General features: G+C 40.2%; 1 protein-coding gene across 3 annotated transcripts in view; it reads right to left on the bottom strand.

Annotated features, from left to right (window-relative positions):
• Positions 1 to 9728: 9728 nt before the first annotated feature.
• SGCG (sarcoglycan gamma) overlaps positions 9729 to 13265 on the bottom strand; it is a 379077-nt gene continuing 375540 nt past the window's right edge. For all 3 annotated transcript variants that reach the window (XM_089685802.1, XM_089685803.1, XM_089685804.1), the window contains exon 8: positions 9729 to 10406. In XM_089685802.1, coding sequence (XP_089541928.1) covers positions 10233 to 10406 — 174 coding nt within the window. In that variant the 3' untranslated portion in view covers positions 9729 to 10232. The remainder of the gene's footprint in view (positions 10407 to 13265) is intronic.

The raw sequence follows: 13265 nt of genomic DNA, 5'->3' as shown, positions 1-13265 counted from the left end.
GCAAAAATGAAAAGATGAAGACAAATTGCTTATTGAAAGATACAATAACAAAACAACCTATATTGAAATATTGACTTTCAATTAAGAGATTTCCCCCACAGTACTTTTTTTGCTGCTAGATGTTCTCTGTCTAATGGCCAACATCATTCAATCTAAACCTTGTAAGCCCAGATAGTTCTGTTCCTGCCAGTTACTTGATAGTGAATGGAGAAGCAACGCAGTGATGAGCTTTCTGTTACTCTGCATTCTCTTCATACCACCAAGCATCTTTTCAGCACCACATGAATTCATTAGCTCCATGTACCGCTTCTTCCTCTCACACAACAGCCCTGCTGTACAGGGTCTGCATGAGGCTGATACCAGGTCAAATTCAGGTACTAACTCTGCTTGCTTTTAAAAAATACTGTATATTTAATAATGTGTTCATGATTACAGAGCTTCTTTAATGGAATCAATGTATAAAAAAATGTATTGCGCAGATGTCTTATGCATTTGCATAGGCACAACAAATGATTGCTGTATTGTCTGTAATATAATTATTACCTCTGATCTTTAGCTCCAGCTAGTGACCATAATGTGTACTTTTTCTGAAGTAACTTAAAGCGGAACTTTACCCATACGAATTTGATAAAAATAATGTTCTTTAGAAAAGAACATACATTCCACATTAATAATTATTGTGTTCTGTAAATTGCCTCCAGTATTGCTCCTGTTTCTTCTTGCCGGAGGCTGCCATTTTGTTAAAACCCACAGCCCCTGAGCAGCAGTAAATCTTTAGGATGTCAGTTGATTGGCCTCCACATTTTTGGCACACTGCCAGAAAATAAAGAGCAACTGAACATGTGCAGAGCAGGGTGGGACAGTGTAATAATGGATTTTAATCAGTATAAGTACTTATTTTTAATGTTTTACATAGCTATACCTGCAAAAGGGGCCAGCTTGAAGCGATCTAGCAGGACCACTTTAAACAAACTCCCCCCTCAAAAAAATATGCATTATGGCCACTAAATGAAGCTAACGAACATATTAAAATAATATTACAATAATATTACAAATGTAGCAGCCTCTTAATGCAGCTAGGAGGAGCTCGACCCCAGTGGTTAGTCAGGAGCTGGTTAGCAGCTCAGGTGTGATAGCCCAAGGGTTCACATTGTGGTCAGAGCTGAGAGACTCTGCAGGCAAGCCCCTCTGGAATTTCCTCCTACTCTGTGGCTTTCGGAGGAGAGACTTGGAAGCAGGGAGTTGATCTGAGGAGTGGCTGGTTGCACTCTTGAAGGACCTCAGCCAATCCCCAAAAAGAGGCTTGACGAGAGTTTGGGACTCCCTTAAAAGTGTAGGAGCCTGCTCAGTAGCAGAAGTGTGGTGAGCCAGATTAGCCCCCTGCAGAAACCAGATTAGCCCCCTACTAGTGACTGTCCACCTTGTTAAAAGGAACAGGAGCCAGATCCCCTGCTTAGGAAGAATGTCTCCAGATTGCTGGGTGAAGAGGAGTTCATGGTGCTGGCTAGCACTCCAACAGGGACTGCACCAGAAAAGCAGAAGCTTGTGAATAGTTCAGGAAGTTGTCCTCAGATATCAGTGATCTTAGGCATCCTATACACCCCTTACCCTATCCAAGTTCTTGTATGGAAAATGCTGAATGACTGGCTGTGCAGGACTATAGGGGGGCCCAATTTATCAGCAATCCATAAGTGAGTAGTGCTACACAAACAATACAGCAATAATTTGTTGTGCTTGTGCAACCACGCTGCAAATATTTATATACAAGCCCTTAAATGGGTTTTAATACAATTGTGTATCTATTACAGCTAAATCCACACAAAATCCTCATGCCACTATTTAGGGGAAGCAGACAGGTATTAAAGCGGAACTCCCATTCCCAGCGGGGCTGTGCCCACATTGCATGGGTTAAGTGCTAGCTATACTTTCCTTGTCTTCTGGTTGTACGGAAAACCACGCTCCCCCACATCCAGTAATGGACTGTTCATGCCGTCCTCATGTCCGGAGCCGGTCTATGGGTGCGATGACGTCAGGATCAGCCCATTCATAAGATCATTAGCGTGCGGAGGGCAAAAGCAGCAGGGACCAGTCTTGCGCTCCGAGGATTGGTGGATTAGGTATGTATATCTTTACTTTCAGAGCCCCTAGACAAAAATAAGCACAGCCCCACTGCATGGGAAAATAACAAGTTTTCCTGGATTTCTTCTTTAAGTATAAAATTGAGGCAAGGTGCCATGCCATGGCAAGCCCATTCATACATGTTACTAAATATATCCTGTTGTTCTTGAATGAATTACGCTATTTTCGTATATGTATAACATAACCAAATATGGCCATTATGTGACTTCAAAAAATCTACAAAATGTTCCCAACACTATAAAACAAACTGTGGATACGTTATATCTGGCAGTAGAGAGGACGGGTACAAACAGCAAATTATTCTGGGTGACTGATTTAGCTCATCATACTTGAATATTAGCAGAAATCCTAGCTTCAGAAACCAAGAAAAAATTGTTAATAAGATATTTAGAAAGCAACTCTACCTTTAGAAACTAATAAACACTTATGTTCAGTATTTCAATAAAAATCTGAACCATATGCATTTCTGCACGATTCTCTAAAAGGTTTATTCCCTTTTGTTAATATGTTCTGCTTGCAATTAAATCTCACAAGCTAGGTTTATCTACAAACACATGGAGTGTCAACACTATGGCCCCTTTTATACAGATATTCTGATCGGGTCCGCCTGCCCGTTTTCAGGTGGACCCGATCGGAACCTCTATTCTCCACTATGGAGCGGTGCATCTACCGCCGACATCAAATCCGCCTAAAAGAGACAGATGGGAATCCATTCCCCTTTTGTCCATCGGATTGGATGGCAGTCAGATGGAAATAGGCAGGCGGTCCAACCGCCCATAGAGGACAGCAGGCTGTGTCTGTGTCCGCTGCTGCACAGACATGGACCTGTCATCTGCTTCCTCAGTGGGGATCAGCAGAAAGATCCCCCGCTGAGCAAGCGGATCCGTTAATGGGTCCGCCCCATGTGAAAGGGGCCTTGCTCTGTTCAGCTGCAGCATTGTCACTTCTGAAATGCACTACAAGTAGCCAATACATGGTGTACTGACATATTCTGCTGTAATCTGTTAAACTGTGATGTCTAGCCACTGGATTTGCCAGGGGTGGGAGAAAAACACAACCAAAAAAAAAAACAAGCAGAAAAATGTGTCTTTTTAGCAAGCAAATAATGTAATCCTGTTTTACCTACATCTCTCTACAAAACTAGCATTGTTTTGTGACAGTATAGTTCTACTAAACTCCCAGAGAACTCCAACCAAAAATTAAAAGATAAAAATGAATAGTCTGTTGAAAGACAAAGTAACACAGCCAACTTGGCTGCAATGTTTAGCTTCTATCTAGAGATAGATGTCCTCCACCCCTAGATGTCCTCAGTCTGAGGCCACCATTATGGACCCAACTCTGCTGACATCTGGTTATCCTGTGTCCGTGCCAGGCAAGTAGTATTCTGTATTCTTCTCCTTTCAGCTTGCTTTTGGTCAGCACGTGTACTAATTGGCTCCTTATACTACTCCATTTATGGTTTTTTTTCAAACCTTCTCAACTTTTACATTGTAAAAATGTTACTTGGACCATACACAACCTTACCTAACCATTCTCTTTTCCACTCCACCTTATTTTCCTTTGGAATACTGTCAATATATCATTTGTATACAACACCTCTTATAACGGATACAGTTTCTACCTTCCCTCTGGCATTATGTCTTACTGGTTCCTTGTATTGCTGTTGTAAGTTTTTATAGTTGACTAGAAAGACTCAGCAGATGCATGACTCTCATCTTTTTCAACTGGACACTGTTCCATCATATTTTTATTGGGCAACCCTTCTTTATTTGCTTAATAAAAACAGATTTAACAATAAAAAAAATATGATGTATTAATGAATACAGAGCTGCAATAATCAGTGTGTTTTATAACTGCTTTTATACCAGCTTTAATCTTCGAAAGAGGAGTAAGCACCTTGTATCCTATTGTGTGTTTTATTAGTGGCTTTAGTCATAGCATTCAGTGCTATATTCTCCTAATAATCACCTTTCATTAAAAAGGATGTACACAACAGTATGAAAGAAGTGTATATGTTGTACAAATGACAATAAATAATGGTAAATCTACAAACTCTGACCAATTTAGAAAAGCAAAGTCATTTACAATGTTCAAGGACTAAACTTGAAGAGAAGTACATGGTTTAACCATGCAAAGCTGAATATGACCAGGGATGGATAGAGAGATTTTATCAAAATGTATGTATGTTTTTCATTTAGTGGGTTTTTTAAATGTTATTTTGATGTATTTGCTTATTTTTGCAGTGTAGCTTGGCATTTTTTTTTTTTTTTACTGTTTGTGTTTTCTTTCTGTGGACAACAAAATAATATGGCTAATGGCAACTCTTTGGCATAAAAACCAGTCCAAGACAGTTGAAAGCATCTTCTGTAACACTCACAAGCCACGTAATGCCTGTTACACTTGTAAAAACCAGTAGAAACCACCTTAATTTCTCCTTCCCAATTGACTTTCATGCAATATGCTAAAATTTTGTCAAAAACTCCTGATTTTCACTATAATTTCAGGGAAATTAAACTTAAAATGTCTCTCCCCCCTAATAATGACACTACAGGTGAAACTCGAAAAATTAGAATATCGTGCAAAAGTTCATTTATTTTAGTAATGCAACTTAAAAGGTGAAAATAATATATGAGATAGACTCATTACATGCAAAGCAAGATAGTTCAAGCCGTGATTTGTCATAATTGTGATGATTATGGCTTACAGCTCATGAAAACCCCAAATCCACAATCTCAGAAAATTAGAATATTACATGCAATCAATAAAACAAGGATTATACATTATTATTAATATACAGTATTTATAAAGCGCCAATAGTTCGCTCAGCGCTGTACATTACAAAGGGGGACAGAACATGTGACAGAACAATACCAATACAATGCAAAACATGAGGGGATCGAGGGCCCTGCTCTTTCGAGCTTACAATACATAGAACAATATCGGACCTCTGAAAAGTATAAGCATGCATATGTACTCAGTACTTGGTTTGGGCCCCTTTTGCAGCAATTACTGCCTCAATGCGACCTGGCATGGAAGCTATCAGCCTGTGGCACTGCTGAGGTGTTATGGAAGACCAGGATGCTTCAATAGCGGCCTTTAGCTCTTCTGCATTGTTCGGTCTCATGTCTCTCATCTTTCTCTTGGCAATGCCCCATAGATTCTCTATGGGGTTTAGGTCAGGTGAGTTTGCTGGCCAATCAAGCACAGTAATCTCACGGTCATTGAACCAGGTTTTGGTGCTTTTGGCAGTGTGGGCAGGTGCCAAGTCCTGCTGGAAAATGAAGTCAGCATCCCCATAAAGCTCATCTGCGGAAGGAAGCATGAAGTGCTCCAAAATCTCCTGGTAGACGGCTGCGTTGACCCTGGACTTAATGAAGCACAGTGGACCAACACCAGCAGATGACATGGCTCCCCAAATCAACACAGACTGTGGAAACTTCACACTGGACTTCAAGCATCTTGCAGTGTGTGCCTCTCAATTATTCCTCCATACTCTGGGTCCTTGATTTCCAAATGAGATGTAAAGGTTGCTCTCATCAGAAAAGAGGACTTTGGACCCCTGAGCAACAGACCAGGTCTGTTTTTCTTTAGCCCAAGTAAGACGCTTCTGACGTTGTGTGTTGTTCAGGAGCAGCTTGACAAGAGGAATATGACATTTGAAGCCCATGTCCAGGATCCGTCTGTGTGTGTGGCTCTTGATGCACTGACTCCAGCCTCAGTCCACTCCTTGTGAAAGTCCCCAACACTTTTGAATGGCCTTTTCCTGACAATCCTCTCCAGGCTGCGGTCATCCCTGCTGCTTGTGCACCTTTTTCTTCCACACTTTTCCCTTCCACATAACTTTCTATTAATGTGCTTTGATACAGCACTTTGGGAACATCCAACTTCTTTTGCAATTACCTTTTGAGGCTTTCCCTCCTTATGGAGGGTGTTAGTGATGGTTTTCTACACAACCGTTAGGTCAGCAGTCTTTCCCATGATTGTGATTCCTACTTGAACCAGACTGAGAGACCATTTAAAGGCTCAGGAACCCTTTGCAGGTGTTATGGATTAATTAGCTGATTAGAGTGGGACACTTTGAGCCCAGAATATTGCACCTTTTCACAATATTCTAATTTTCTGAGATTGTGGATTTGGGGTTTTTATGAGCTGTAAGCCATAATCATCACAATTATGACAAATCACGGCTTGAACTATCTTGCTTTGCATGTAATGAGTCTATCTCATTTATTAGTTTCACCTTTTAAGTTGTATTACTGAAATAAATGAACTTTTGCACGGTATTCTAATTTTTCGAGTTTCACCTGTAATACACATACTGGAGAGCTGTGCTTGGCTGATTAGATGGTTCATCATACCCTCAAAGTTATTGATGATCTCTGACTTCTTTTCATTTTCCTGCATATGAACCTTTCAACGAACAATTGGGCACTAGTTATATACATCTATTGGTCTACTTTGTCTGTTCCAGTTTCTGTACACACAGATTATATTTTCAGCCTGCATTAGGGGTTAAGCTTCTCACATAAAGGTGGGTCACAGCCTCCAGCTAGTAAAGCTCACAGTTGTGAGCATCACTTGCAATTTTTGAGCTGTGACCAAGGGTAATAATCATCTCAGGTAGTCAGAGGTGCCCATTATTGCACAGAAATATCTTCCTGAGCTAGATCCCTATCCTTTTATTGAGAGGTTGAAGGATGAGAAATACTGCACTAAGACTCCATTCACACCAATGCGTGTTTTAGTGCTTTTTGCAGAAGTTCCCTACAGTCCATTTAATATGGTTTCCTATGGAGCATGTTCACATCTATGCTTTTTTGAGGGATGTTTTTAAAAGCAAAAAGAAGCTTGTTTGTTACAATAGAGTTCAATGGAGAATCTGTTGAAATGCATGGTAGTGCGGTTTTGCCACATTTTGCATTTTTATTCTGCTCAGCAGAAAAAAAAATCCACTTTAAAAAAGAATAAAAGCTGAACAAAATGCAAAACGCGGTAAAAACGCATGTAGAAAAACACAAAACAAACTATGAAAAGCACTGCAAGATGGACAAAAAGCAAACTGCATAGGTGTGAACGGAGCCTTATACCGCCAGCAGCATTGGAAAGCATCGCAGTGGGTCCCAACTTTCCTTGGAGAAATGCAAGGATGGGCTGAAAATCTCCCTGTTTATTATTCTCAGAAAAATATCTGCCAATTTGTGTAGTCAGGACCCAATCACCTGGCAATGTTTCTTTTTCCAGACTTAAACAAAGACATATACATGTACATAACAGGCATGCATGTGAACAAACATCCCCAGCATCAGGGATAATATTAGAATATCCAAAGTAGGGATTTCTTCTCAAATCTGAAAATGTCACCTATCAATACAGGATTATTGGGAAATGAACATCTAGATATAGGGAACCATTAAGATTACATACAGTGGTAATGAATGACTTAAAGTATATTTATAGCCAAATCATTTTTTTTTAGTTTTGGACCAAGTAGTGAAAGGTTTATACCTCTACCAAGAATTTGCTGTCTTTGTGTCATTTAGGAGATTTCCCTTCACGTCCTGTCCTAAAACCACAACTACACTGTAAGGCTGCACTCACATGGGTGATTAAAAGCATACAGCAAATTCTTTCCAGAAAAAAACATGCAGATTTGTGTGTCTGGGATCACCGGTGTATGCAAACAGTTGTGGCTGGGAAGCCTGTACAAAGCAATGACAGGCTGACAGGAGCTGTGGCTATTCACATATATCTACACCACGGGCAGACTGACCATTTGGAAATTTGGGCACTGCCCGAGGGCCCGGGGTCAGTAGGGGGCCCCATGAGATGCCCCTGGTACCTTTTTCATAGGCTTTTTGGAGTTGGGGCAAGGACACAGGGGCCCCATGATCCCCTAATGCCCGGGGGCCCCATGAGTTGTCAGTCCGCCCCTGATCTACACATCCAGCAGTTACTTGTTGTTTGGCATGGATGATGTGCCCTGCACACAGACACAGGTTTGGACGTTTGTCCCTAACTACAGGTAAGCACTGGATGTGTGAATACTGGCGAACAGCCGCAGCTCTTGTCACCTTGTCATTGCTTTGTACAGGCTTCTTAGCTGCAGCTGTTCGCCTTCACATGTGATCCCAACCACAAGAATCCAGATACTTTCTGCAGCAATCTGCTATATACCCCTAATCCCCACTGAGAATGTAACCTAACTGTATAATTGGAGTTTTTCTCATCACTATAAGACCTGGTGACAGTGGTCACCAGAACAAATAGAAAGTGCGTTTCCATAGCAGAGACAACTTTTCCCTACTCTATCTGAATAAAAAGTTTTGGTGATACATACAGTCATCAGTGTGTTCACTATACTGAAGGAAAGTTTTGGGTTTTATCTCAAATCAAGGTTAAATGCCCTACACCACATTGAGATGCCTCAAGCAGCTCATAAAGATTTCTACCGAAATCCACATGAATTCAACTGGTTTAGGAAAGCCTTGATGCCAGTTGAAAAAAAAAATGCAATACATAAACCTGACAATTTTTTTCCATTCACCATTATCAAAACTGCTGTTAGATTTATTGGGCCTCAGTCCTCAAAGTATCACTTCTAAAAGCTGCCATGATCTTTCAACAGGCCAGATTCAAACTGTCATTTTCCAAACAGAGTTTAAACCCAGCAGGTGACCCTGGGACAATACATTTTTAGAATACATTCATATAGAAAGGTATAGGAGCGCAAAACCCATCTGAAGCAAACAAAAACCCTTTGACGCAGGTCTGTACTGAACTGCACTATCAAAGTAGTGAACAAATATGAAAGGTGAGATACAAGAGGGAATAATTCTCAAATGTACTAGCCAGTAAAATTGGAATTTAACCACTTTCCCTCCAGAGAATTTACCCCCCTTCCTGACCAGACCATTTTTTTGCGCTACAGCGCTGTGTTACTGTAACGGACAACTGCACGGTCATAAAACGCTGCACCCAAATGAAATTTCTGTTCTTTTTTTCCCCACAAATAGGGCTTTCTTTCGGTGATATTTGATTGCCTCTGCGTTAATTTTTTGCGCTATTAAAAAAAAACAGCCAATTTTGAGAAAAAAATTTTTGTGACTTGTTGCTATTAAACATGTCCAGAAAAAATTTTAAAAAATCAAATTTCGTCATAAATTTAGGCCCAAAAAAAAAAAATAAATCAAATTTCGTCATACATTTAGGCCAAAATGTATTCTGCTACTGGGACCTGGTGATTTACAGGTGAGGCCAACAATGGCGGCGCCAGAAATGCAAAATCACACACATATATATATATATATATACATATATATATATATATTATATATACACACACACACACATATATACATATATATACACATACACACATTATTTTACGCATCACTGCTGCCCCGTAGCAGTATTTCTGCTATAGGGCGCCAGGAAAGCAGTTAAATATTCTATCACATCTACAAGGAGTTATATCTACTAACTTCCATCCCTTTATCAGTTGCCACCAAACACCAAACACTTCAAATTTAAAAAAGTAAAATATATCACAAAAAAAAACAAACCATACAATAAAAACAGCAGACTGCATATTATGTTATTGCAGAGTAGGTTGCATAGTATATTGCTGGCACCTATTCATTTGTTTCAATTATTGGAAACAGATCATTAAGATCATATTAATACCATAAAATGTGGTACAAGCAAAAAAGTATTTGAATTAGGAGAAAAAAACTTCAGAATGGTTTTCAATTAATTACTCAGTTCAATGAATGTATAACAGTTCAGTGACGCGACAAAATACTCATTTTATTAAGTGTCTGAGCTCTAGGAGCTACGGCTCTTAATTTTCTGGTACTAGCCAAGACCAATGAAAGATGATTTATTTCCAAGTCTGAATTAACTTGTGCTGTTTTACAGTGTCTAAAAAAATATTTCCTTATTTTTCATAAAAGTGTGTTTCCAGATACAAATAAACATCCCACACATTTTGTAGTTTTAGTAACTAAATTCTCAATCAGTTTTGTTCCAACAAAGTGAATATTTCCACGTTCTAGAAAAGGGACTGCAAATTTCCAGTGTTTCGGAGAAGTCCTTTATTGACAGTCACGACTGTAATCTTGGCAAGTGGATGTCGAGCCAGCCACAGATAGGTAGAGTTTTCCGTCAGGACAGACGCAAACTTCATAGAGGTCCTGAGAACTTCCAGGGTTCATCTTTGATCCTTGAGGCAGTTTTGGCATAAATATTTTTTCAGCATCTAGCACAACCTGTGTTGTAAAAGAAGACACATTAGTGACTAAAAATAAATGACAAGTTTGGGAGAAGTCAAAGATCACCGGGCGCAGTGTAGCCTCCTCACACCTGATTTAAACCTCGAATTGCTGTACTACCGTGTCACAATCGCATGCACTGCATGGCAATCATGGGTTTAAATCAGGTGGTGAGGAGGCAACATATCGCCTCCTCACCACCTCTCAAACACACTTAGATCACTGTACAGAGGAGCAGCAGTGCCTACTGCACGTGTGAATGAGCCCTTAGTTGCATTTGGCAGTGGCACCCTTAGAACTTATTCACACGTAAAGTTGAGGGGTGGTAAAATCCTGTGGTTCAGTTTTGGTTGTACCACCTACAATCCATACCCTCTTCAGCTGCTGTGGCAGCAGCCAATGATGTACACATACTGCAGCAGAAATGAAACCCCCTGTTGCTTTTGGTGAGTGCCACTGCCTGCCAATCGCAACCCATTTAAGTAAATGGGGCCACTCTGCAAGTATTCCACAACTGAAAGCTTCTGCAGGGTTTAACGGGTTAAAGCAGGTGGTAAGAAAGTAACACAATGCTGTACTTGCTTTAACCCCTTGTTTGCTGTACTGCACAAGGTTGCAGGGCACTTGCAAAGCGGCATCATTCACTTGAATGAGTCATGCTTGGCAGGTTCTACAACCACCAACCATGACAAGGGCGTATAACTACTGCTGCTGCTCCGGCATGTATATACCCCCCTGGCCACTGTAGCTAAAGGGGGTGCAGTGGGGGTGGTAAAAACATGTCTTAACTATGGGGTTTTACTACCCCCCAAACTGCAAATGTAAATTAACTCTTACTGTTTTGAGCCCCCAATAAGGCTTATTTCACACTGATGTGCTGCGATTTACCTGGGGCACAGTGCATTTGCAAGTTTCCTGTGTTAACTGCACTTTGGCATTGATTTCTATTATATCCTGCAGGTGTGGTGCTCCTTCTTAAAGTGCACCACAAATCCTGCATTCAGGAGCGTTGCTGCACTTCAGAAAGTGCACCAGACCCACAGGATATACTAAAGGCTATGGCTAAGCACAGCAAATCAGCTGGAAAGCTGCAGGTACACTGCACTGCACCCGTGATGTGGGTAAACCGCAGCACATCAGTGTGAAAGCAGCCCTATACTATTATGGCCAGTGTACTGCTTCACACTGACCTGAAGATCTCTTCTTTCCTGCTGCTGGCACCACTCTGGAGACCTCTAGCCGGGATAAGAGGTGGAGTGCAGTTGGTAACACTCTGCATGGGACAGGAGCCAGCACTACAGAGGAGGCATCGGCTTATGTGACCCTTCCTCCCTACTACAGCTCCAACCTTTCAAGTAGTCCCTCTGCATTGCACTGTTTGATGCTCTGGGATGGCAGGTCAGCAAGTCTAGACCGAGATCTACCAGTCACCTGGCTGCAATCTACAGGTTGCTAACTCCTGGTTAAAGCAACTTATTCCATTTATTGAGCTATCCCATCTAACTGTACATTTGAATACAGGCTGTTATGATATTTTTAGAGCTCACAGCTATCCAGCAATCCCTAATTAGAAACTGTGATACTTTAAGGCTCCATACACACTAGCATTTTTTTAAGCTCCTAGAAACTGTTATTAGCATATTTTTAAGCTCCTAGAAGCTGTTAGCATTTTTTTTTTATTTTAGAAGCTAAATAGTGTTATCCTATGTGTCCATGCACACTACTTTATGCTACAGACTACTATTATTTTTGAGCTTCAGCATATAGCTGCAGAAAAAAAAATAGTTTTTGCAGTTTTTTTGGAGCGTTTTTCCAGCAGAAAAAAACGCTAATTGCTCCTAAACGCTGCTAAATGCTACTAAAATGCTAACAGGTTTTTTCTAGCTTTTTTCTACATGTACTGTAACAACGCTAATAAAATGCTAACACTCCTAAACGCTCCTAAAATGCTATTAAACTGCAACTAAAAATGATATTACCAGTGTTTTGTATCCAGTGTTTTTTCCAGCATTTTTTTAGCTTACAAAAACACTAGTGTGCATAGAGCCTTAAAGTCCACTTTACCTTTAGAAGTCAGATGAATAGTTTCCGCATACAATAAGTCTATCTGGATACATGACATCATCCTTCCTTATCTGATTGGCTGGAAATAGATTTTTCCTATTAGATGACCACCCTTGGCTTCTTTTTGTAGTTTATATACGAATTAGGCTTGTCTATAAATGGTGGTCGCCATCTTCAAGGAAGCACCCTAACCAAAGATGGCTACTATGACTGCTGATTCTATAGTTTATTGGTGACAGACACAGAGCTGGCATTAAAACATAAGTGAACGTGCCACAAGTCAACTACCTGAAATCTGCAGAAGGCATATGTCCACTTTGCTTATTCTCATATGGCTGCTATGAGAGTGTCTGTATGTTCACAATATTAAAAGCTTCCCTCTGTGAAGAAGCTAAGCAGTACTTACCTAGGTTATATTACCTCATTATAATGCTATTATGATTGCCAAAGGTTGGTTTCACTTTGTATTTAGGTCACACTTTTGTTTTTTTTTCCATTATTTATAAGACTATGTAATTAAATTTGTAGCATGAAAAAAACCTTGTCATACCGGAAAAGGTAATGGACGGGGTGTGAGATCTTTTAGGCTTCCAACTAAAAATGAGGATTTTTGAAGCCAAAAAAGGATTAGTGGTATAATCTGTATTATTTATTTTTATTATATTTATTGTTAAAATCTTGATTTTACTCATTTTCCCCTCTGCAACTAAAGTCTTAGAGGCCACTTGTTCTTGTGTCCCTGTGTGCTCCCAAAACCTATGGGTCCACTGTAGTTTTCTTTACACAGTTTCA

This window comes from Staurois parvus, unplaced genomic scaffold, assembly GCF_062004578.1.
Source record: "Staurois parvus isolate SC_StPar_1 unplaced genomic scaffold, SC_StPar_1.0 ptg000387l, whole genome shotgun sequence".
NCBI classification, from domain to species: Eukaryota; Metazoa; Chordata; class Amphibia; order Anura; family Ranidae; genus Staurois; species Staurois parvus.
This window is presented reverse-complemented; position numbering and strand designations above follow the sequence as displayed.